The following is a 27,517-nucleotide window of genomic DNA, read 5'->3' as shown; positions in this document are numbered from 1 at the left end:
GACCTCCATAGAGTATCATGTTCCTATTCTGCCTTTAAATGCTGCTTGTAGTACTTTAACCACTGCTCTGAGATAAAAATCCTGTGATTTACTACTTCTCTCTTTGAGTTTCTTTTATGCATTACAACTATTTTGTCTTATTTCCTTTCTTGGAACTTTGTCAAAGCATAGATTTAAAATAAACAGCTTGGTCAAAAGTTCTGCCATTTCTTTCACATTCTTGTAACATACTGATAAATATCCTTTGGTTGTATTCTCATTGATATTTCTTAATCTGCTAACCACCTCCAGCTTATCTCTGTTCCCATCAGCAACACTAAGAACTCTTCATGGACGATATATACACTTGCAAAGTAATCACTCGGTAATTATTTCTGCTTTCATCACCTTCCCACCATCAGCAGTCATTAAAGTTATCTTTCCTTTTCCTCCCACCATCAGCAATCATTAAAGTTATCTTTCCTTTCCCTCACAACATAGTAGATCTCTTTGTAGAACTCATTTCATCTCTATATTCATTTCTAATCTCTTTGCCCTCGGATTAATCCAGAGGGAATTATAAAGAGTAGAAGGCGAGAGGGAAAGAATCAGAGGCTTTCCCTGGAAGTTGTGTAAGAGTGTGGTAGAGATAGGTTGCTCCATACACAGCTTTTTCAACATACAACTTGATACTTTAATAGAGCCAGTCTCCTATCTCTCTCCTATTTTATATATATATGTTAAAGATACCAAGCAATTTTATAAGCTAGGTTTTTAATCCTTTTTCCCAAGTAAGCAAACAGACAAGTAAGTTAAGTTTGCGGCTGCACGTAGTGCAACTCGTTGTAAAGGTGGAGTAAGCTCCGATCACTTTCCTTAGAATTTTCCCCTAATGCAAAGCACATTTCCTTGCGGAGATGTATGATGCTATGCATTAAAGGCAAGGGCCAATAAAGGTCGAAACCCAGACCAGTTTCGACCTTTATTGAGGTCTCGTCAGTTGGAGCCAGACCTAAAAAAAAAATGCTAAGGGTGAAGTAATACAGAGCTTATATAAATTTTACCTAAACAAGTTGCCATAAGGTGCTTTGACCTCATTAAATAAAAATCTCAGGATGAGAGTAAAATGTAGAAAGTTTTTTACCTTGGGTTATGTTAAAGATACCAAGCAATTTTATAAGCTAGGTTTTTAATCCTTTTTCCCAAGTAAGCAAACAGACAAGTAAGTCAAGTTTGTGGCTGCATGTAGTGCAACACTACACTTTTGAAAAAGGATTAAAAATCTAGCTTATAAAATTGCTTGGTATCTTTAACATAATCTATACCCAAGGTAAAAAACTTTCTACATCTTACTCTCATCCTGAGATTTTTATTTAATGAGGTCGAAGCACCTTATGGCAACTTGTTTAGGTAAAATAATTTTACCTAAACAAGAAATTTAGTGCTAAAGAATTGTCAGTGCCCTTGACCATATTGTTTAATCTGAGTCTCGGGTCTGGTTTAGTCCCAAAGGGGCGGAAAGAGGGGGAAATAGTTCCACTGCATAAAGGAGGATCCAAGACTACTGTTGCAAATTACCGACCAATCAGCATATCAGGAGTCGTTGTCAAGGTCTTGGAAAAAGTAGTCAAGGGAAAAATACAGGAATGGATTGATGAAAATGAGATACTTCACAGGTTTTGTGAAGGTTAGATCATGCTTCAGTAACTTGCTCAGGTTTTATAACACAGTGACAGCTGAACTGGATAATGGTAATGGGTTTACGGTGATACTGCTGAACCTGGCTAAGGTCTTCGACAGGATACCACATGGAATTGTAATCCGTAAACTGCAACATATGGGAATGGATATAGGTTTGGTGAGATGGATAGGAGGGTGGTTGATGGAGAGATACCAGAGAGTAGTTTATTCAGGAGTAGAGTCCAAAAGACGGCCTGTGACTAGTGGTGTGCTGCAGGGTTCTGTTCTTGGACCACTACTGTTCAATTTGTTCATTAATGATATAGGGAAGAAACTGAGAGGAACTGTTCCTTTGTTCTCTGATGATGCAAAGTTGGGTAGGACAATAGTGAATGCAGAAGATATCAAAATTTTGCAGGATGATTTGGATAGATTGGAGGGCTGGGTTAAGGAGAATGATGTCAATTTAATGTGGCAAAATGTAAGGTTATGCATTTTGGGGTGAAAAGATTAGCAGCAGTATATCACATTGATGCAACTGTACTCCAAGAGATTGATGAGGCCAGGGACTTGGGAGTGTTGGTGGATAGGGAATTGAAGTTTAGGGGGCACATTGCAAAAGTGGCTAAATCAGCTCATCAAATCACTTGGTTGCTGAAGAATACTTTGATGAGCAGAGATAAGCAAATTATTGTTCCTCTGTGTCGAGCCTTGATAAGGCTCCATCTCAACTACTGTGCCCAGATCTGGTCGCCTAGGTTTCTTGATGGGGAGGAGGTTGAGAGGATCCAGAGGCGAGTGACCAAGATGATAGCAGGTCTATGGAATGAACCTTATGAAAACAGTTTGAAGATTTGTGGGTTGCAGAAATTGGTTGATAGGCGGAAAAGGGGAGATATGATTGAGACATTCAAATTGCTGAAAGGTTTCTATAGGATTAATTAAGAGGATATTTTTGAGAACAGGACTGCTGGTGGGAAGTCTAGGGGACACCCATGAAAGCTGGGCAAGAGCGTGGTTAGTAAGGGTGTTAGAGCTGGGTTTTTACTTTTAGAGTGGTGAATGAGTGGAACAAGCTGCCAGAGTCTGTTGTGGGTGCTATGACAGTGAATGAGTTCAAGGCAAAGTATGATAGATACTGTGTGAATGTCGAATAGTTGTGATGGACATGATGTTTAGGGCCTCCCTCGATGAGTCTAAGGACTCCTTGGAGTTGCCCTTAATAATAATAATAATTACTTCATCCTTGGCATTTTTTTTTAGGTCTGAGAGTCCTAATGAGATTTCTGAGAAAGGACTCTCATTTAAAATTGTGTGTAACTAGCTGAAATGTTTTACTTGTTCTATAGGTTCTCCATTCATGATGCCGTTGATATTTTCATTGTCTTTGTCTTGCTATTGCTGATTTTCATACCAAATTTATTACAACAGTTATTCGGTTTAGTCAAGGAATTTTGCAGACTTTTACTGGATTTATTTAGAAGTATAACATCATCTGCATAGGGAAACTAAATTATAAAGGGAGGAATGGTGTGAATGTGAGTGTAAGAGCAACAGTGTTATATAACTGTGTTAATGACAGGAATAGGCTTTGTCATTGAAATGTTGAGAAGGAGAGAATGATTCCGGATTTGTGTTTGTCCGGTTCGGACCCATCATATGTGCGCAAAGATGTCTACATCTGTAGGCATTAGAGAATAATAGAGATCTCCAAGTCCGACTGTGTCGTGCAGATTGCAGAAAAGACAATACAAATGAACAGATGTAGATTTTTATGTATGTATATGTGTTGAATTCAGAATGAAGAGAAATTAAAATTATTAATACTGGAAAGTGTACAAGATTGGTGGAAACATAATTCAAAAGTAATCCTGAGCTGTGCAGTTGAGGTGCTTGGTGAGACATCTGGAAAGATTAGAGAGCAGAAGGAAGGTTGGTGGTGGAATAATAATGTACAAGTGGCAGTGACAGCTAAGAGTGGAAGAGGACAGAGAGGTGTACAGAGAGAGAAAGCAAGAAGCCAAGAGAGTTGTGGCACAGGCGAAGTCCATGGCATATCAAGATCTGTATGATCAATTAGAAACAAAGGAAGAACAGAGAAAAATTTACCAACTAGTGAAATGTAGAAATAAAGCAGCAAAGGACATCTTACATGTGAGGCAGATCAAAAACGCTGAAGGAAGAGTATTATGGAGGGATGTGGACATAAGAAACAGATGGAAAATATACTTTGAGGGATTTTTGAATGAGGAAAATGCAAGGACTCACAGAGGAGATGGGCAGCCTTCGGAGGGGATGATGCAGAACATCAGTAGAGTGGAAGTGACGGAGGCCATGAAGAGGATGAGGAATGGAAAATCGGTGGGCCCCGACAGAATTCCAGTGGAGGCATGGAAGGCACTGGGGAAAGAGGGAATTGACCTGCTGTGGGACCTGTTCATGAAAGTTTGCCAACAGGAAAATATACCCGAGGAATGGAGGGAGAGTACTTTTGTCCCCATCTACAAGGGTAAAGGGGATGCACAAGACTGCAAAAATTACAGAGGAATAAAGTTGATGTCCCACACAATGAAAATCCTAGAAAGGGTTCTTTGATGGTAGATTGAGGAAGGAGGTGAAGATTGCAAAGGAACAATTTGGCTTCATGCCTGGTAGATCAACAACAGATGCTATCTTTGGGTTACGGCAGATGATGGAAAAGTATCGAGAGAAATAAAGGGAGCTACATCTGGCATTTATTGATCTGGAGAAAGCATACGATAGAGTGCCAAGGCAAGAAGTCTGGAGGTGTCTGAGGGAGAAGAAGGTGCCGGAGAAATATGTCAGGTTGTTGCAGGAAATGTACAGAAATGTGAAGACAAGTGTTCGGACCTGTCTGGGACAGACAGAAAGTTTTCAAGTAACAGTTGGCTTGCATCAAGGGTCAGCATTAAGTCCGTTTCTGTTTAATATTGTGATGGAGGTGGTAACAGAGGCGGTGAGAGAAGATGCGCCTTGGACAATGTTGTATGCAGATGACATCTTGCTGTGTGCAGATTCAAGAGAAGAAGCGGGAACTGAACTGGAAAGATGGAGAAAAGTACTGGAAGAGAGAGGTATGAGACTGAGCAGAAGCAAGACAGAGTATATGTGTTGCACAGTGGGCAGCGGACAGGAGACAGATCTGGAGCTGGAAGGAAATGTCATCAGGAAGGTGAGAGACTTTAGATACTTAGGTTCAACAGTGGAAGAAGATGGAGGAGCTGAGAAGGAAGTGGGATGCAGGATACAAGCGGGTTGGAGGAACTGGAGGGAGATGGCTGGAGTGTTATGCGATAAGAGGGTGCCGATCAATCTGAAAGGCAAAATCTATAGGACAGTAGTGAGGCCTGCTATGACCGTATGCTATAGAAACTGTGGCCCTGAGGAAAAATAACATCAGCAGAATGGAAGTAGCAGAGATGAGAATGCTTAGGTGGATGTGCGGTGTGACCAGAAAGGATCGTCTGAGAAATGACTATGTCAGGGGGAACAGTGAAAGTTACGAACTTAAAAGCGAAAATACAGGAGGCAAGGTTGAGATGGTTTGATCATGTGATGAGGAGGGAGGACGAATATGTGGGAAGAAGGGTCATGCAGATGGATGTGCAAGGAAGGCGGAAGCGTGGGCGGCCAAAGAAGAGATGGAGGGAGCTGGTAGAAGAGGACTTGAGGATGAAGAACTTGGATGTGGTGACAGCCCAAGACAGGAAGGTGTGGAGGAGACTCATTATCAACAGTGATCCCACTTAAGTGGGAGAAGCTGCAGAAGAAGAAGAATACTCCCTTCAGAATCCAACATAATTCACCATATCAAAGGCTACATTTGTAGATATTATTTAATGTAAATCTCTTGTTATAAACTATTATTCATATAATTACCTTTGAGTTTTTTTATTTAATTATTTAATCTAAGGTGTATAAATAATGGAAAAAACTCTGTATAAAAATAACGTTCAGATTATTTTATTTATTCCTATATTAATAGTAGAAGAATTTGTGTTCATCTTATTTAATTGTATATTATTTGAATTGAAAAATATCCTTTTATTTTATTTCTGTATGTAAAGGTAAAATGTTATGTGATACTTATGCTTATATACTGCTCTAATTGTTGTCATGGAGACAGAGTTAAAAGTAGAAAGCGCGAGCATGGTAGCGCGTGAGTTATGGACGTGAGATGGAATTGATATAATCCAGACAGTAAGGACAAGTTTTGAGGGGAAAATGGAGTGAAGGTATATAAACGGAAAGCGAGAGAAAACAGGGAGAGTCAGACAGTGAGAGTCGTCACAGTCAGCAGTCAGCACTAGAACTGGGAAACTAGGGACTGAGTGCAGTTGGAGCGCTCAGCACAGTAATGGCACTCAGAACAGTACATTAGAGATGAGGAAATTATTTATTAGCAGCACGGAGTTAAGTAAGAGGCTGTAGTAATAGGAATTAAGTGCTGTAATTAGATTACTAAGGATCGAGATATAAATTGACTACTCAGAATATTGATATGGAATTCTGAAGTTAAGGTTGAATTACAGAGCTTCCAAGGAAGATTAGTGGAAGGTTGATTCTATTGCAAAGTTACTTGAGGAACAAGTGAATTTTCTAGTGCAAGTGTGTCTGCATTTGTGATGTGCTGAGATTAATGATTAAGTTATTTTAAAGAAGATTACTTTTGAAATGTGTAGCTCCAGTGTGATAATTAACTAAAGTTAAGTGTGCCTCAACGAATAATATATGCATGGATTTATTCCGGTAAGAACAGTTGTACTTTATAGCATTTTAGAGTGAAGTTATAAGAATTAACTCCTCCTGCTAATTCCTAACATTAACTGTGGTGTTTATGCTGAAATTAGCCGAAGCTAGAAGATTAATAGTCTTATCCCCTTAAAATGATAACTACCTCTTGACTGAGCTATGTGATTTCTGACCAAGGGATAATTAGAGAATACAATTGTTAAAATATTTGCTGTGAATTTCAGTGATATTGAACTTTAGAACTATCTTGGTTTGTTAGGGAGAAATTAGATTTTAAAGTCTCAATGTTTGATACCAAGAGTTGAGTGAATATTATGAGTTGTTGAACAGAGTTAATTTTGCAATATCGTGTATCCAAAGTATGCTTATGTTTATATTATATAACCCTGCATTAAATGTTTTGTTTATTGATTTCAATTTGTTGTTAGCCTGATTCTTTTTCACTGCACCGTTCATAAAATTATCGGACCTAGCGGGAACCTTAAATGTTGATGTTAAACTTGGCCTATATATAAAAATTAGACTGCTAAAGTTAATTAATTTAGGATTTTTGTAATTTTTTCCTGAGGGTGCTTTGGATGTACGGAATGGTGATAGATTTAGAGTAATCCTTGTTGTGAGGGTTGTGGTTTACTGGTTTCAATATTTTTTTGGATTTTTTTTTTTTGGGGGGGGGGGGGGTAGTAGCCGTTGGCTGAGAAAGTGTTGAGGATGTGATTTAGTTCATTGGTTAGGGCATTGTCATTTGAACAGATTAGTTTAGCCCTGTTGTATAGTGTCTTAACAACTCGATATTGTGAGGGAGGGGATGGTTGGTGAATGTATCTGCCTGTATGGGTGGATTTCTATAAACTGAGAAAACCAAGGTTCCATTAGGCTGGCAGGTGACTAATGTGTCTAGGAAAGAGAGGCTTTTTCCAGGATGAACTTAATTCTGGGGTGTTGGTTGTTTAAAGCCTTAAACTCTGCCCTACAAAAACCAACCATATGGCTTCGTTACGTTGATGTGTTCGCTATTTGGCCACATGGCTCTGACACACTCCTCTCCTTAACATGCTTAACCACCCGACATCCCAGAATTAAGTTCACCCTGGAAAAAGAGGAAAACAAAGCCTCCCCTTTCTAGACACACTAGTCACCCACCAGCCTAATGGAACCTTGTTTTCTCAGTTTATAGAAAACCCACTCATACAGGCAGATACATTCACCAACAATCCCACCATCCTCTCCCTCACAACAATATGGAGTTGTTAAGACACTATACAACAGGGCTAAACTAATCTGTTCAAATGACAGTGCCCTAACCAATGAACAAAATCACATCTTCAACACTTTCTCAGCCAATGGCTACCCCCCCCCTCCAAAAAAAAAAAAAAAAAAAAAAAAATCCAAAAAATATTGAAACCAGTAAACCACAACCCCCCTCCTCCTCACAACGAGGATTACTCTAAATCCATCACCATTCCCTTCATTCAAGGCACCTTGGAAAAAATTACAAAAATCCTAAAAAAACATGACTTGACCTCTTGTTACAGACCATATAAAATATTGGTATCCTTTATCCGCTCCACTAAAGACCAACCACTCCCCCTAGACCTACCTGGTGTATACCAGGTCCCTTGCAGCTGTAAGTTGTCCTATTTTGGCCAAACAGGCAGGACAGCAAATATCAGAATTTCAGAACACAAGGACTACATCTGGTTTCACCAGTACAGACATTCTGGTCTTGCAGACCATGCTCTGAATACATGCCACAGAATACGGTGGAAGAAAGTCACAATAGTACTCCGTGGCAAGTTTAAATTTGAAAGACTATGCATGTAATCAGCCTCAGCACTAAGAAACATGCCAAACCTCAACAAATTTGGGAGGCACCATCAGGACTTTTAAGAAAACCATAGCTTCCTCGCTTCGTTTCTCATTTACTGTGTTTTGTGCCTGCGTCCACGTATCTTTATTGTAAGTTCCTTTGAAGATGGCAACGTGATGTTGCTGAAATATTGGAACTGTATTAAAGTTTAATTTAATGTATATTCTATTGTACGTTGTAATTTCCTTAAGTTATTTAATGAACAGGTGTATGAGCACGAGGTATTAGAACTGTTGCACACATAGAATAAGAATTCAGTAATAGGGACTGATGGATATCAGCACATGTGCTAAAAGAGTGTTCAGCTGAACTGGCCATTCCTTTGACCAGGCTGTTTAATATGAATCTCAGAACAGGGAAGATTCTGCAGGAATGGAAGGAATGCATGGTAATTCCATTGCACAAGGGTGGTGCAAAGACCGATGTATCCAACTATCGACCAATTAGTATCTCAGGAGTTAGTGGTGAAGATTTTGAAAAAATTGGTTAGGGCTCATATTCAGAAATGGGTTGACAGTGCATCTTACTTTGCAAAAAACAACATGGGTTTATTAAGGGAAGGTCACGTTTTAGCAACTTGTATTCTATAACAATGTTACCATTGAACTAGACAAGTGGAATAGATATTTTTGGATTTTGGTGAGGCTTTTGACAGAATACAACATGGCAGATTGCTACATAAATTGGAGAAAATGGGTTTGGATTATAGAATATTAGCATGGATAAGAGGATGGCTGACTGAGAGATATCAAAAAGTGGTATACAGGGGATGTGAGTCTGCAGGATTTAAGGTAACTAGTGGTGTACCACAAGGATCAGTGTTAGTCCACTGTTATTCAGTCTACATTAATGATATTGGGAAGGATTTGACAAGCGACATACAGCTTTTTGCTGATGATGATGCAAAGATAGGTAGGGTAATCAGGAAAGCTGCTGATATGCAGTATTTGCAGAATGATTTGAATTGGCTGGAATTGTGACATGGGAAAATGGGTGTCAGTTCAATGTCATTAAATGTAAAATCATTCACTTTGGCGTGATTAGATATCCAATGTCGTATTATATTGGTGGGATTAGGCTTGAAGAAACTGATGAGGGTCTTGGAGTGTTAATAGAGAGGAAGTTGAAATTCAGGGGTCATGTGACAAAGATTTCAAATACAACTCAAAAGATAATTGCAATGCTGAAACGAACATTCACATGTAAAGATAAGGAAGTTATTTTGCCTCTTTACAAGGCCTTGATAAGACCTCACTTTTACTATTGTGTGCAGATCTGGTCTCCTGGTTTCCATTGTGATTCTGATATATTGGAGAGAGTACAAAGGACGGTGTTAAAAAATGATATCAGAATTGTGGAGTACTGATTATGAAGACAGAATGAGAATTTGTAGACTGCAGACACTAGCAAACAGGAGATAGAGGAAGGAAATATGATTGAGACTTACGAAATTCTGAAAGGGTCATACAGGATTTCAATTTATGGAGGGTGGGGAAAGGACGAGAGGGCATCCTTGGAAGATGAGAATGAAGGCTGCTAAGAAGGGGGTTAGGATTAGATTTTTCTCTCAGAGGGTGGTACATGATTCGAATGGATTACCATTAGATGTTGTGAGTGCAAGCAGTGTGAATTAATTCATGAATAAGTATGATAGCTGGTGTGTGTGTAGTATGTGGCCTTTAGTGAGTCGCTGACTCCCTGGAGGTCTCTCTTAATAATATTAATAATAATAATACTGCTTTCCTTCATAATGTGATCCATATAGATAATGAATAACAGAGGGGATAATGTACATCCTTGTCTAACACCAGATTTAATGTCAAACCATCTTCCTACTTCCTTTAATTCTAACTGCTGACTGACAACTCAAATAAAGACTAAGTATTGCTTGATATAATGCCCCATCAACACCATATAACTGTAGGGTTTTGAATAGCTTTTCTCTTGGAGACTTGTCATATGCCTCTTGCAGGTCTACAAAACTTAAATGCAGATCTTTGTTATATTCTCACAATTTCCCAGCTGTTTGTCATGAAGTGAAAATATGATCCTGGCAGCCTCTATTTTGCCGAATCCAGCTTGTTCTTCACCGAGCTTCCCTTCCACAATCCTTCCCAACTGTTTCTCAAGTATACTTGAGAAACTGTAGGGAAATACCTCTGTAATTCTCACATTTAGTTTTATTTCCCTTTTTGTATGTGTACTATGAGAGCTCTACTCTAATCGTCTTGAATTCGTTACTCTGTTCCAGCCTTCTGAATTATGCAGGGCAGTCACTGTATGACTTTTATAACTCCATACTTGAGCATTTCTGGTTGAATATATGATCTCCTGCTGCCTTTCCACATTTTAGGCTTTTGATGGCTTTTTCTAATTCGAGTATGGATATGTATTCCTGACTGCATACCTGATCAGTGTTTTTTTACCACTGTGCTGTCATCATTGCTTGTTTTATTTAGCAATTTTTCAAAGTAATTACTCCATATTTTTCTCTAGTTTTCATATCACCTTTATCATCTCTAATTCCTTTTACAGCACTCTTTCCTCCATTTCTATGCTTTTTCAACAACCTTCAGAATATCTTGCCACCTTCTTGATATTTAAACGCTTCTAGCTAAACAAAATTCCTCCTGTGACTTTTGTTTAGCTAGATTTACATGGTGTTTATCTTTCTTATATTTGTCTCTGTATTCTCTAAGAGCACAAGCTGACTTATTTGGCAGGAACTTTTGACATGCTTTCTTCTTTTCTTTCACTGCCTCTTTAACTTGTGTCCACCATGGAGTTCTAATTTTTTCATCCTTGCAGATAACTTCACCACATGCCTCTCTGGCTGAATCAGTCAATATTTTCTTCAGGGCTTGCCACTGAATCTCCAAAGTTGGTTCCTGTTGTCAAACTCTCATTTTTTTTCTTGAATAATGTTTGTGTATTTTAGTCTACAGTTCACATCTGAGAGCTGCTCAACTTTTATTCGCTTTAGAACTTTCTTATATGTTCTTCTTTTCAGCATGAAATTCAATTTTATCCTGTTCAGGACTAAATGGTGATCACTTCCAATTTCAAATCCTTTGTACACTTTAGTGTCCTGCACGAGTGAGAAAACATCACTATCAACAATAACATAGTTATTGACTTTCCTTGCTGCTTCTCTCCATGTGAATTTATGCACATTTTTATGTTGTAACATTGTGTTAGTATTAATAATCTTGGTTGATAATAGCAGGATCCCAACCTTTACTAAACCTCTCCTGCTTTTCTTGCAACTGCTACTACAGATACACAGACTAATGGCCTGATTTTAAGCATCTATCCTTTAAGTGAACAATTTTATGCTTCCTCTTTTTGACACCTTTCCTATTGCAGAGTGGTTGTTGAACAAGCATGACAAGACTGCTGTTAAATTCCTGGAGCATTCCCTTAAATTGAAAGTGTATGGCAATACACTGTCAAGTCTTGTTGCATTATCAGCATGAGTTTTACTTATTTTCTCACCTCTTGCATGCTTACTTCTAGTTCCTTCTCCACTTATTGACTTTGATCACTTTTCATCCTGGAAAGCAGATTATTCCTTCAGGGATGGGGAGAATTAAAGGTTTGGAATTGCATAAGGATGTGATAGCACTAAATTTTAGATGTGATAGCATTATTGCTAACTAATGTAATGAATTGTTTCTGAATACTCCTACTCTATATCCTCTTATGGTAGTTACTTGTCTCCTATTTCCATCACCCAATATCATTCTCTCATAGTCATATTTCATTTACTCTCATGTTTTGAAAAAACTTACTGGCATTATGTAGTGTTGAACTTGGTGGCTGAATAGACATGCAAAAGCATTGAGGAGAAAATAATTTGTAATTCCACAAACAGCAAGTAACTATAATATTCTTAGAAATCAGCTAGGGGACAGTTCAATGGATGGAAGAATTGAAAAGGAGAGATATCAACAGCACATTGGAGCTAGTTGAAAGAAAATATGTTTAAAAGTATAAAGAGAGAGGGAGAGGTCATGTGGTATATAAGTTGCATGGTGAATATAAGACTCAAGCCATGAAGGTAACTAGTATTATAATAATAAAGATAAAAATGTAATATCAGAAGAAACTAGCACTACAACCAAGGAAAATCCTAATGGGGTATACTTAAACTTCTGACAAGTGCAGATGGCATAGTGAAACTGTTTAATGATCTTTTTGACACCTTTCCTATTGCAGAGTTAAGGAGCATTTCTTTAAAATGTATGGCAATATACTGTCAAGTCCTGTTGCATTATCAACATGAGCTTTCCTTATTTTCCCTCTTGCACACTTACTTCTAGTCCCTTCTCCTGGAAGGACTTCAATTTTATCCTGGAAAGCAGATTTTATTCCTTGAGGGATGGGGAGGATTAAAGGTTTGGAAGTGCATAAGGAGGGAATCCAAGTACTCTGAAAGTTGATAAGACAGTGGAATTTGATGAGATTTTGCCTCCTATTTTAAGAGAGTATGCTAAGGAACTGACAATTCCATTGACCTGGCTGTTCATTGAAAGTGTAGCTAATAGTTTCCATTCACATAGAATGGAAGCATCAGACTATATACCAGTTTGTATTTTTTCTGTAGTTAAGATTTGAGAAATTAGTGAGAGATCATATACAAAAATTGGGCAGATGACAGTAAGATTATCTGTGAAAGTTAGTATGGATTTGTTAAGAAGTGATCTTGTTTCATTAATTTGCTTGCCTATTATAATTAATAATGGACTGTTGATGATGTAATGCCATTGTCTTGGATTTTGCACATTCATTTGACAGGGTGCCATGTGATACATTGATATTTAAGATGCAATGCATGAGTTGGGTATACGTTAGTGAATCAGACTGGAAATTGGCTGAATGATAGATACCAGAGAGTTATATATGGGAAAAGCAATATAAAGGAACAGGAAGGTCACAAGTGAGAATCCACAGAGCTCAATACTGGGACTTTTGTTGTTTAACCTTTATGTTAATGATATTGTTACTGGATTGCAGTCAATGTCTTGGAATAGTTATTAGTATTAGTGCTGATCTAACAGCCCCTCAAGAGGATTTGAATAAGCTAGACAGAAGGGCAAAGGAATGAGCATGTAAGTTTAATGCAACTTAAATGTAAGGTCTTAAAATTTGGGATCCACCAGTGAGAGACTGCATACAGTATCGCCAATAGCATATGCAGGGATCATAGGGTTGATGGTCAATAAAAATTTGGCCTTCAACTTTAAGGTAGTGCTGGTAACCCAGAGGATTACTATAATAGTAATAAGGACTGACCAGCAGAGATATGAGTGGTGATTCCATTGCATAAAGCTATGAGCAGACCACATCCAGATTGTGTTCATATATGGTCACTAGGATTTGAAGGGAATAAACTACTTTTGGAAAGAATACAAAGGCATACAATACAAAAGGATACACAATAAAAAGTAGGAAAAAAAAAAAGGATATCCGGCTGTATACAATGTCCATTATGAGGATAGACTAAGCATGAAGTTTTGGTGAATAGAAGACAAAGGATGACATGATTAAGATATCTATATTGTTGAGAGATATTTACAGGATTGGCACCCAGAAGATTTTTCATATAGTAGAACAAGAGGAAGGAACAAGGACAAGGGGTCATCCTTGTAAGTTGCCAAAGAAGATGGTAAGTGGATGAGAAGTAGCTTTTTTTGCTTGGAGGATTATTGGACCATGGAGTGCATCACCTGATAGGATGGTGAATGGATTTAAGAAATGGTATGATAGACTTTGTGTTGCCTAAGATGGATCTGATGTGTCTTGTGACTCCGTGGATGTCCAGATTTAAAATAATGTCATACACCAGAAGAATGTTATAAGTTTTTATTCTGTGTTCACTAAGGAAACTTTTTCTTGTCCTCTTTTTCAGTTATTTTCCAAATTAGTCATTTTCTAGCCAAGGTTTTTCTTCAGCTTAGTTTTTTTACTCCACATTAAAAAAAAAAAAACTTTTGACCTTAACTATTGCAACAAATAGTACTGTGAGTTAAGATGGTGGTAGTTATCTGCTGTGCTGAACTACTGGAAACTTCTGTGGACATGAGACTTGCTTCCTTTTGTTTTCTAAAATTAAATAGGACTAAAGGGTTCTGCACACTTTCTTTTGGAGAATAAAAGTATTAGAGGATTTTTTATTTGAGAAATTGTTATTATGATATATTTGCTGTTACTAAATTTCTTCAGAGCATATTGATTCACTGAGAGTCTCGTTTCTAATGCAGTGTAATTTTTGATTTTAATTTATGTTTTAATTTCAGAAGAGGTATGGGTGCTTTTAGTATAAAGCAAGCAAAACCACTAAAGGCAGAAGATGATTTTTCATATAGTTTGAGAGAGACAGACAATAGACTTCTAAGACTTCGGAGGCAGGTGAAATCAGATAATTCGGAGCAGGATGAAGTTAAGCAGGATACTGGAAAAATATCTTCTGCCAGTATGTGACATTTCTGCATAATATTAATATATATAAATTGTAAATTTGTTGTAAATATGTAAACTCAATCACTTGCAGATTTTTCCACATCTTTTAACTTAAAGAAGTATCTTTTAGTATTCTATTCTTATACAAAATTGCATTCTCATAAATGTGTGAATAGTGTCACAAATAAAAATAAAAAATTGAATTATTTGTTCTTTCTTTATTTATACCTATAGTATTGAGTTTTTTTTTTAAGGTAAAACTTTTGTTACTTGTGATTACTTTGCTTAACTAATTTTGTTAAAATTAGTTAAGCAAATTAAATAAATTAAGCAAATAAATAAAGTTAAAGCAAATTTGCTTTAACTAATTAAACTAAACTTGTTTAATTCCTTCAGAATTGAAAACCATTCATTTGATAAATTATTTGTTTCCTTTTATACACAAAAGATGAATTTGCTGATCAGGCTTTGAATTTTTGTATGAATATAGAATTTATCTTGTGTAAAAAATAAAATCTATATCCATACAAAAAGTCATTACAATAAATAGGGAGAATTTATTTGAATAGAGATGGTATCAATCTCAGATAATTTTTTCAGAGCATTAATTGATCTTACAATATTGAATTTAATATTCAGTTATGTTTGTCATATTAACATATATATATCTAGATCTAGTACAAACAACAAACTACACACAATAACCACAGTAATTAACTTTAATGAAAGTACAGATATTTTGTACTGAAAATAACAGTACATCATCAGTGTGCAGAAACAGGCAAATCAAAGAACAGGAATACAAAGGTACATACAACAATCAGTTTACCAATTAAAAACAGTTGCTGCAAGCTAAATATTAATATCATTAATAAATGATATTAAAACTATTTTTGATGTTTGCATAAAATGAGAATCTCCCAAACTTTTGGAAGAGAGAGACAATTGTTCCAATTCAGGTTAGGCCGATGTAAAAGGGCTTCGCAGCTTTCTTTGAAAAGGTGTTCATATTTAAAACTGCTTCTATGGAGAAGATGAGCTTCATCCCACTGGATACTGCAGATTTTTCCACATCTTTTAACTTAAAGAAGTATCTTTTAGTATTCTATTCTTATATAAAATTGCATTCTCATAAATGTGTGATATGCTGTGCCAAACCAGACTTTTGAGGTTTCACATATTCATTGTAATATTTAATGTTCATTAATTCTTTTTTTTTTCACAGAACAACCTGTCTGCCCAAAGTACGTCACACATTGCATTCACAAAGAATCTGGTAAACACCAGCTAACAATACATGCAATAGTTTGTCTTTTGTAGATAGTAACAGATGAGAAATTTTGTTAATAGGAAAATTGTGGGAATTAGCTGATACTTCTTCAAAATTCTACCAATAGGTTCAGAGATACCAAAAATATAAGGATTGGAACCCTGCAGTCTATTGAAGAATCCTTAGGTGTTATAATGTAGGAGTCAATTATTTGCTGGGTTTGATGATGAGGGTTGTAACCATTTAATTCCATGAAGTTTTGATAGTGAGAAGTTCTTAAAGTTAATTACTGGGATTATTGTGTAATTTTTTGTTTATAGTTATGCCACAGGTACCTTTTAAAGATTAGTTATATCTAGTATAATTTTAAAATGGTTGAAAGAAATCAAATGACTAAATAAAGTATATAAAAAAAGCAAAATTGAAATTTTGTGTAGGAAGAGCAAATAGTAATTTCTGAGATGCTTTGCAACTTGTAAACAAAATTCAATTAAATAGTATTTGTTGAACTTATGAATGAAGATATTCAAATAGAAAATAAATGTTATCAGTGATAACACAGGCAAATTCAAAACTGGGTTGAACATATGTTCAGCTATCTATGGCCGGCATTGCACACTAGCAGGATACTGCCTTTCCAACTAAACCTAAATAAGAGTATTAAAGGTATGATTTATTTCAGGGAGGAAAAAAAAAAAATTATTGTACCAAGGGTCAGAATCTTCCCAACTTTACATAAGGATAGGCCATTATTTAGATTTAAATTTGAATTATTCAAGAAGGCTTCTGTGAATTGAATCAGGCACATATGTGTTTCTGAGATAATATCAGTACTATATCCACTACCAAAAGCCACATAACTCAGGTCTCACATAACATGGAGTAAACAGGGAATGCAGGATCATCTGGAAAGACATGTGAGATTTGTAGAAGCTAGTTTTTTTCAAAAAAAATTTATCTGGCCTTTACATCATCTAAATTTAAATCAGAATGATGGCCTCTCCCTATTTAATGTGTGAAATCCTAGTCCTTAGTAACCATACTTATTTTTTATTTTGTTTATTTATTTATTTCATTGTTATAATTTTTATTTTATTTTATTTTTTGTGAAATACATGATATTTTTAATGTTGTATTTTCCCTCCTTGTTTTGAATTAATTCTACTACATCAAGTGCATTCCAAAACATAGGGATCAATTTGTCCACATTTGTATCTTTGGAGTAGTGCAGAGTTTTAGAGAAGGTGGGTAAGGCTAGAATATGTAACTGTGAATGATAGAAGAAAAGGGGAAGATTTGTTCCAGTAATTTAGTCACATTTTACAATACAATTACTACCATCTTGGATGGAGAGGATGGGGAAAGAATAATGCACTTGATATTTCTGAATTTTAAAAACACGTCATTAAACTCCACATGACAGATCAGCATTTAAATTAATTGGAATGGGATTGAATAATATGTTTGAGAACATGGATAGAATATAAAGGCGAATACATTGAGTGCCTAATTTAGTCTAATTTAAACTAATTTATTAGAAATACTGACCTAATAGCATTAGACCATTGTGAGCCTTCAGGAAGGGCATCATGTTGGAGGTTTAATTGAGTATCAACAGCACTAAAAACGATTAAAAACTATTTTAACGCTTTCAGTATATTGTCTCAGTCATTGAGATATCTTCAGGGAGTACAACTAGCACTTGGAACACACACAGAGATAACACATACTAAATAAAACACTTGGATATGATTTTAGAATCATATAGGCTTATCTAGGTGGTGTGCCCTCTATGAGTGTTTGTAGGAGACCTAAGATGCAAATTGGGACCTGACGATTAATATTTCTTGCATCCGTATTTGTTTAAATTCAGTTGATTTCTGAGTGCTGCTGCAGATTCCAAAAACAATCTCCTTTTTAAATTTACTGTAACGGGGCATGGTGGTTTTTTTCCAGAAGATCCTGGGAGTGGTAACCAATACATGGTCCATAAGACCAGAATAGTCATGATTGCAGATGTAAGTTTTGTGTTAATTGAAATGGATGGTGGCTGATCTACCTGTCTGTCCAAACTATGCTAACTTGCAGGAACAAGGTATTTTATATACTCCAGGCACTGAGAGAGGAGGCAGCTGATCTTTGGTAGAATGGACAATAGAAGATATATTGGTAAGTTTTGACGTCACTTCACTGCCAATATTCCCTTGAATGACATTAACACTCTTAAAAAATGTTTTTATTTCTGATATCTTAGATATCTTTTCCTTTGCCATCAATTCCTCCTCTCACTCCCACTTGCTAATTTTGACATGGAAAATCTAGAAAAACAAATGAGCCATAGACTCTCAAACCTTCTATCTGCTAAGATATGTAGATGATATTCTATCCCAGATACATTCATAAACTTTCTCACTACACCACCACTTCCTCTCAGCAGTATAGCATAATTGAAACTCTAACCAATAGATAATTAAATACTTAAGGAATTGACAGCGTATACTGCCTTGAAACTGACAGCGTCAGTTTCAAGGAAGTAGAGGGTTACAAGTGAGATCCCACAGGGCTCAGTACTGGGACCTATATTATTTAACCTTTATATCAATGACATTGTCAGTGGATTGCAAGGGGATATTCAGTTGTTTGCAGATGATGCGAAGCTGGGAAGGATTATTAGTAATAGTGCACATGTGGCAGCCCTGCAGGAGGATTTTAATAAGCTAGATAGATGGGCAAATGAATGGGGGGTGTCGGTTTAATGCAGCAAAATATAAGGTCTTGAGGTTTGGGAAACATCGATGGGACACTGCATACTCTGTGGGAGGAGTTATACTGGAGGAAGTAAGGGAGACGAGATCTGGGGTTAATGATTGATAGAAACCTGAAATTTAGGGGACATATTGCAAAGGTGGTGAAGGTAACACAGAGCATTGCTGCAATAATGAGAAGGACATTGACCTGCAGAGATAAAACAGTTATCATTCCGTTGTATAAGACCCTGATCAGACCACACTTGGACTATTGTTCTCAGATTTGGTCCCCAGGATTTGAAGGGGATAAATTAACTGTGGAAAGGGTACAAAGGCAGATAACAAAGATGGTTTCAGGACTGTACAATTTAGTTATGAGGATCGGCTGAGGGAATGTGGACTGCAGAGTTTGGTGGATAGAAGAAGGAGAGGTGATATGATTGAGACTTTTAAACTGTTGAGAGGTGGTTACAGGGTTGACACTGGGGAGTTCTTTTACTTGGTTGAATAGCAGGAAGGAGTGATGACAAGAGGCCATCCCTGGAAGTTACGAAAGGAAACTATGAGCAAGAGGGTGAGGAGTGGTTTCTTTGCATGGAGGGTGGTTGAACCATGGAATGCATTGCCTGATGGAGTGGTGAGAGCGAGAAAGGTCAATGAGTTCAAGGAGTGGTATGATAGACTTTGTGTTTCTTGGGGTGGGGGACCTCCCCTCAATGAGTCCTGATATACTTTGTGTTTCTTGGGGTGGGGGACCTCCCCTCAATGAGTCCTGATATACTTTGTGTTTCTTAAGAAGGACTTCCCACGATGAGTCTTTTGATTCCATGGAGGCCTGAATAATAATAATAATAATAGAAATGTAAATTAAATCAACTTTAATGTATACTTTCCAATATTTCAGTAACATGACGTTGCTGAAATATCCCTTATCCGCTCCACTAAAGACCAGCCACTTTCCCTAGACCTACCTGGTGTATACCAGGTCCCTTGCAGCTGTAAATTGTCCTACTTTGGCCAAACAGGCAGGACAGCAAATATCAGAATCTCAGAACACAAGGACTACATCCGATTTCACCAGTACAGCCACTCTGGGCTTGCAGACCATGCTCTGGATACTAGCCACAGAATAAGGTGGAAGAAAGCCACAGTAATACACCGCAGCAAGTTCAAATATGAAAGACCATTCTTGGAATCAGCCTCAGCTCTTAGGAACGTACCAAACATCAACAAATATGGGTGCATGAGACTGCTCCAAATTTGGGAAACATACATCAGAAGAACTTCAGCCAAAAGGCCAAGAACACCTAATATAGCCCACCAAGGCGCACCATCAGGACTTTAGGAACACTTCATTCTCATTTGCTGTTATGTAGTACTTGCATGCATGTGTCTTTATCTTAAGTTCCCATGAAGATGGCAACGTGACCTTTCCAAAATATTGGGAAGTATATATTAAAGTTTGATTTAATTTATATTTCTAGTATACGCTGTCAATTCCTTAAGTATTTAATTAATATGTTTAACCAGCATATAAGCCTTTCTACAAGAATTCTAACCAATAGAACCTACAACTTCCAGTAGAACCTCTCTTTCAACAGAAAGATATGTAGATTAACAGAACTAACTCAACTATATATGCAACATCCCTTCCTATCCAATGGCTACAATGCTTACAAAATTTAAAAAAAAAAAAAAAAAAAAAAAAAATCCTTGGCATCCCTTCAGAAGGATTTCAGAAATGGTATCTTGGTACATCGGAAAATAATAGCCAAGTCTTTAAACAGTACAACCTCTACACAGCTTTTAAGCCCTACCAGAAACTTGCTATCCTTATTCATTTTACCAAAGATCAACTCCATTCTCTCTCTCAGTACCTGGAGTATATATATAAAGTACCCTGTTCCTGCAAGTTAGCATACTTTGGATACACAGGTAGATCAGCTACCATCCATTTTAGATGATCACAACGAACACAAAACTTATATCTACAATCACGACTATGATCAATCTGGTCCAGCAGGCCATACATTGGATACCACTCAAAGAATCTGCTGGAAAAAAAACCACCATATTTCATCAAAATTTAAAAACAAGAAAGACTGTTTTTGAAATCTGTAGCAGCACTCAGAAATCAACCAAATTTAAACAAATATGATTGCAAGAAACTTCCTAAAATTTGGGAAACTTTAATTGTCAGAGGTCCCATTTACATCCTAGGCCTCTCCTACAAATGCTAATAGAGGGTGCACCACCTAGATAGGATTTTAGAGTCATATCTAAGTAGTTCATTTAGTACTGTGTTGCGTTTGTATGTTTACAAGTGTTAGTTATACTACCTGAAGATGTCTCAGTGACTGAAAGGAAATATTGGAAGCATTAAAGCAATTTTTGATCCTTTCTTAGTGCTGTCAATTATCCATTAAGCCTCCAACATAGCGCCTTCAGAATAGCTTTGATATATGCCACTGACTCTATAATATCTGTAAACACATCACAGATATTCTATCCCAAGCATACAAGATGAAATTTCACCAGATTGGTTAGCAGTGGTTTCCTTGTCACATCCCTTGCACCACATTTCAAACAATGCACTTTGGGATTAGGTGACTGAAGGTGCCCATACATTATAAAGTCATGCCACATTACTGTAACTATTCTTGGAAGATATGTGCTCTGACATGTTGGGTGTGTACTTCATAAACAGGGTAAATGTTCAGCATAAATACATTCTTGGTTAGTAAGAGTGTTCAAATTAGGCTTCACCATTAGCCCTTGCACCACTATTATCAAGGAACATAAGGAGTGCTCGAAAAATGCCCCAGACCATTTCTCTCCATCCCCTGTGTTGCATTGTCTCTATATCCAACCCTTCTTGTGCAGACTTTTTTTTTGGGGGGGGGGTTACATTGCCATATTCATATAGGAAAGAGCCTTTACTGAACTGTTGCCATAAAAATGGAAGCAAATCTAGAATGTCATAGACTGCAGTGTTAAGATTTCCCCATTGCTAGAACTAGGGAATCCCGACCTACGCTATGGAAAACAATTCCAGACAGTGATGTCTTATACACCAAACTTCACATTTGGGCAGGTAGCATTCTACTACCATCTGGAAATCCAAACTGATCCATTAGACTTCTTGAATCACACTCCTTCATTCAGATGGAGTGTGATTCAACACTAGAGGGCATGTTTCCCACTGCCTCAAGTCCAATGGGTGTGATCTTTACCCAATGCTTGGTATTGTCTTTACTGATGTTAGGCTTTTGTGCAGCTGCGTTTCCACGGAAACATATGTTCTTCAGCTCCCAACAAACATTTATGGTGCTGACAATGTTTGTAGAGACATTTCGGAACTCTTTGGCCTACTTTGTGATTTTATATTTTATGTGATCTACCAGGTTGCAGTTGTGCTGTTTCATTGCTCCAAGGCATTTCCACCATCCAAGGTCACAGTAACATCACATATAGTTGATTGGAGCAGCTGCATCAGGGCAGAAATTTCCCAAACTGTTGTTTTAAAGGTAGCATCCTATGTAAAAGTCACTGAGCTGTCTTACAGTCTATTTTAATGTTATTGTTTTTGTGTGAAGATTGCGAAGCTGTGTGCTTCCTTTTATACCTGTGTGAGTCACAACCTTTACTATTAAGGGGTTTCTGGATATTTTTGATCAGTATATATTAGTATCTGCCTTCTGATGCACTATATAAACTAATCAAAAATATCCAACAGCACAACCACCTCTATTATTTTTTTTTTCATATCTTCAAAAATTCATACTAAATGCTTTCTTTTAGCAATTAATATCAATTCTTTTAATTTTCTTCTTTATATTGGTTTTGAGAAGTGGCAGATATCAGCCTTTCATTTTATAATTCTTATATTGTCATTGCTGTAATGATGACTGAATTCACATACTTATTACCAATTTATTACAATTTCTGTCTGTATATTCCCCCTTCCCAGTTTTTTATTCTGCTCATAACATTATTTATAGAATTTGAGGAGAGTGTGTGTGTACACTCATAAGCATATGCATGCTTGCACCTATATAAGTATCTCAATTTACATCTGCTACATATATAAACATCAGTCTGTTCTTTACCAGAATGCTGATTGTATTTATCAGGGCATTATAACACTGAGGCCTGCAAAATATTTTACAGTTAAAATAATTATTTTATTGCAAGTACCATATTTCATCAGATATCACTATATACAGTTGAGTCTCATTGATGAACACCATTATAACAAAGTACCGATCCTGATTTCCTGGTCACAATGCTAAAGGAAATTTGTTATAGAAAAATGTATAACAAACTATATCTGTAATAAATTGGGTACAGTGAGAGCCAATTGTATTTATGCACATAAAGCAATAGTGTTTGTCTAATTTGGTCGAGACAAATTTCAGTCAGTTGTTGGTTGACTTAGCAGTAACATGCCTTGTACAGTTTTGTGTCTCAGAACATTAGATACAGCAAAAAATCTATTGTTGTTCTGTCTCTTGACTCAGCTTATTTAGTTAGTGTTGCTTTTTAACTATTATCTGGTCTCATATGGAGGTGGCAGTATTTTCCCCCAGACACTAATGTATTTTTATCCAGCAAATGGTCAAACTGGCCAGAAGAATACATGCAGTGTACAAATAACACATTTGTTTCATAGTCTCACTTTTTGCTTTGGCTGATTCAAAATGACAACAGAACTTTTTTGAAATTTCTCCATTTTCTCTTAATATTTCAGCACAGACAGTAAGGAAAAATCCCAAAGACTGGAGTGCTACTCCAGTTGCTTCAAGTCTAGTCCACTCCTCTTTTCTGAAAAGAATGTCTGACTTGAATTTAGATTTATGAAGCAACTTGGTGTCATTGCACTTGATGACATGATCTCATTTTGGGGTTTTTTGTATTGTTCTTCATGTTGCACTGTATCTTATTTCTCTTAATGAAAATGCTTAGTGTAGCAAAATATGGTGATAGTTTTTTTGCTTAATTTTGGCTTTTGATAAATAGTGATGTTTAAAAATGCTAGTGAGTTACTTTTCACTCACTTCAAAAGATTGAAGTGAGTGAAAAGTGAGTGTAGTTAGCTTATTAAAATGGTGAGACATTAATTCCTCATATATAGTAATTGTTCGTATGACTATTTGTATGCAAGAACAGTGGAAATGTATGGAAATTAACAGCTCATGCTGTTGGTGATATGCTTTTCTTCCAGAGTTATATCTGAGCATGTCTTTTATCCCAAACGACTTTTCCATTTTGCTTTGTTCTTTGGTATTCATATTACTTTCAAATCCTTTCTGTTTCATTGTTTGTTTTTTTTTCATTCTTGTAAACTTAGAATATAGTTTACAAAGACATGGCATTAATATTAGATATGGCATTAATATTAGAATATAATATTAATATTAGATATAAAGCATGCACTGTCAGCAAAAGGAAGTAATTTAAAAATACAACTTGCTATAATGATCCTAGATTTTTTTTTGCGTGATGTTTCTCTGCTAGACAATTTGAGCCTGAACTTTTGGTAGAATACCATTCTGTTTGAGAGAAATGTTCCCAGTAGTATACTAAAGAGAGAGAGAATATTTGATTATTCTGTCATACAAGTATTACTGTAATCAGTACAGGTACTTCTGCCCATAACCTTCATATTTTTTTAGTATCTTTACGAGGGACGTCCAGAAAGTAAGTTCCAATGGGCTGTCAGAGAAACAAAAATATACTTACCAAAAAAACTTTATTGGAAATTAAAGTAGCCATCCTTCACTACTTTTCTACATAATTTCCACCATTGTTCAAGTACTTATCATAACAGGGCACCAAGAGTTGTATACCTTCATCGTAGAAGGTTGCTGCCTGTGATGCAAACCACGTATTGACTGCTTCTTTGACCTTGTCGTCATCTTGAAACCACCTGCCACCAAGGAAAGATTTCAGATGTTTGAACAGGTGGAAGTCGCTTGGCATGAGGTCAGGACTATATGGGGGATGATGGAATTGTTCCCAGCCGAAGATGGCGAGAAGTTGTTGTGTTACGCCGACCGTGTATGGACGGTGTTATCATAAATCAAATCAACGTCCCTGGTAAGCATTTCATGTTGTTTATTCTGGATTGCATGACGCAGTTTCTTAAGGGTTTGGCAGTACATATTCTCGTTGATTGTGGAGTCTTGACCCAAGAAGTCTACCAGCAAAATTCCTTGTCTGTCCCAAAACACAGTGCACATGATTTTCCGAGTGGAAACCGTTGTCTTCAATTTCGCATTAACTAGTGATGAGGTGTGCCTCCACTCCATGGACTGTTGTTTGGATTCAGGGGTTGCATGTGATTTTACATGTGGCGGCAGGTGATTCGATTTTCTTAGACATTGTAAATGCACACCAAGAAGCGCATGCATTGCAAGAATGTCTGAAAATGGCACCAATGTCTTGCTAATGAATCAACAAACTCGGCATGCATGCGCACCATTGCGATTGCAGCACTGCAGTGAAAATATTTAAAAGTGGAACTCACTTTCTGGACATCCTTCTTATCATTCAGACCATACAATTTATTTGTTGATATTTAGAGTACTGATTGTTGATTTGCATATTAAACTTTCATGTTAGCTGCGTCCATATTTAAGCTTTTTTGCAAATGTAACTGCAAAGCATGCAAGAAGCATCATTTGTAATATATTGTAGTTTTAATGGAGAAATTATTATTAGCTTAGTTGAGCTTCAGTCTAACATGAATGTTATGGATCTCCATTTTTTTATTAAATTTTAGGAATTGTGAAATACAGCATAAGCATATTTCTTGATACTCTTTTATGCTTTTAATTCTTTAACTTGACTGAAAGGTGGTTCATAACTAATTTAGCTGCAGTATGGAATTAATCATTCATGTAAATACAAAAATAGTTACTTTATTGGTAATCTTTGTTTGGTTTTTGCCCTTGCATGATTCAAAACACAATGTGAGCATATGACAGCACTTGACAAAAATGATCATTAGAAAGCAGCCTGCACAAAAGACTGTAATCAGTTAAAAATAATTGCCAAATTAATTCTTTGAAAATCTGTTTAATATAGTAAATGAATAGTAATCAGAAAATCACTGAATGAATCAAACTTATTTCATTTACTTAAATTTTATCTAAAGAAAAAAGACAAAAATCAGTGAAAGAATAGTTAATCCTAATTAGCATGGAAGTGACAAATGCAAAATATTAGAGGCAAATGATCATTGTATGTTTCCATTTTATATAGTAATATAAATTTCATTTTTATATCTAGAAAATTATATCAGTGCACTACAGATAAGTTACATCTGAATAGTATCATCACCACCTCCAGAAGACTTTCATCTCCCATGATGAATCTCTTGATTTATCTTGATAGGGTACTCGAAATCCCACAAAGTTGATCATACCTTACACTTATTAAGTTTCTTTAAATCTTCCTGAAGGGACATGATATCGGCATCACATCTTATAACTTTCCCTAACTTTGTGTCATAAGCAGATGTCATTAACGAATAAGTTGAACCCTGTGCAAAACATTCCTTTCCCTCTACCACTTCATCACCTCGATATACAAATTATTACTCATGATCTCCATGGAGTCATAAGACTCATCAGAGAAGACCCATCTTAGATAACATAAAGGCTCTCATACCACTCTTTGAACCTATTCATCATCTGCACATTAACCACTATCAGGCAATGAATACCATGGTCCAACCATCCTCCATACAAAAAAAAACAAAAAAAACTTCTCATCTTCCTACTCACCACCTCCTTTCTAAACTCTTGTGGATGGCCTCTTGTTCTTGTTCCTCCCCCCCCCCCCCCCGTTCTACTATATGAAAAATCTTCCATGTGTCAATCTTATAAATACCTCTCAATAGTTAAAATGTCCCAATCATGTCACCCCCTTCATCTTTTATCCATCAAACTGTGTAGTTTTCCTGCCCTCAGTCTATCCTCATGGCTAACATTGCCGAGTCCTGATATCATTTTGGTAATCTGCCTCTGTGCTTCCCAAGGTTAATTTATCCCCCTTCGAATCCTCAGAACCAAATCTGAACACAATAGTCCTTTGATCTGATCAGGGCTTTATACAGTGGACTCACAACTCTTTTTAAAACAATGAAAATAACATGATAACCACAGTAATGAACTTTAATAAAAAGCAAAGATATTTCATACTGAAAATCCCTCCCCATCATTTACAGAAAATAGTGGGAGATCGGGGGAGAACCAGAGGTCATCCCTGGAAACTGTATAAAGAGGTTGTGAATAGGGAAGTGAGAAGCAGGTTTTTTTCATGCAGAGGTGTAAATGATTGGAATGCCTTGCCTGAGAGTGTGGTGTCTGCAAGGAGTTTAAGTGTGTTTAAGACACGGTAATGAGCTGTGTGTATGATAAAAGGACCTCCCAGATGAGTCTTTGACTCCATGAGGTCTTGGGGTAATAATAAAATAATTTGAAAATAATACATTGTCAGTGTGTGGAAACAATGAGAAATTCAAGAAATATGCATACAAAGTAAATATAACAATCAGTTTACCAATTAAAAATTATTGCTGCATACTAGCATAATATTTAAAAAAAAAACAAAATCCACTATTTTTGGGACAATCTCCCAAAAAGGGGGGGGGGGGAAGAGAGACAGTCATTCCAATTCAGTTAGTTTCAGTACAAAATATCTGTGCTTTTTCATTAAGTATTACTGTGG

General features: G+C 36.6%; 1 protein-coding gene across 1 annotated transcript in view; it reads left to right on the top strand.

Annotated features, from left to right (window-relative positions):
- Positions 1-27,517, top strand: part of LOC150092810 (uncharacterized) — a 196,560-nt gene that overhangs the window by 104,550 nt on the left and 64,493 nt on the right. Inside the window, exon 7 of the mRNA XM_090414285.1 lies at positions 14,602-14,777. Coding sequence (XP_090270411.1) covers positions 14,602-14,777 — 176 coding nt within the window. The remainder of the gene's footprint in view (positions 1-14,601; positions 14,778-27,517) is intronic.

This window comes from Typopeltis vanoorti, chromosome 25 (genome assembly GCF_054136105.1).
Source record: "Typopeltis vanoorti isolate ZY-2024b chromosome 25, IOZ_Tvanoo_1.0, whole genome shotgun sequence".
NCBI lineage: Eukaryota > Metazoa > Arthropoda > Arachnida > Uropygi > Thelyphonidae > Typopeltis > Typopeltis vanoorti.
The sequence above is the reverse complement of the archived record's forward strand: the minus strand, read 5'-3'. Positions and strand labels throughout refer to the sequence as shown.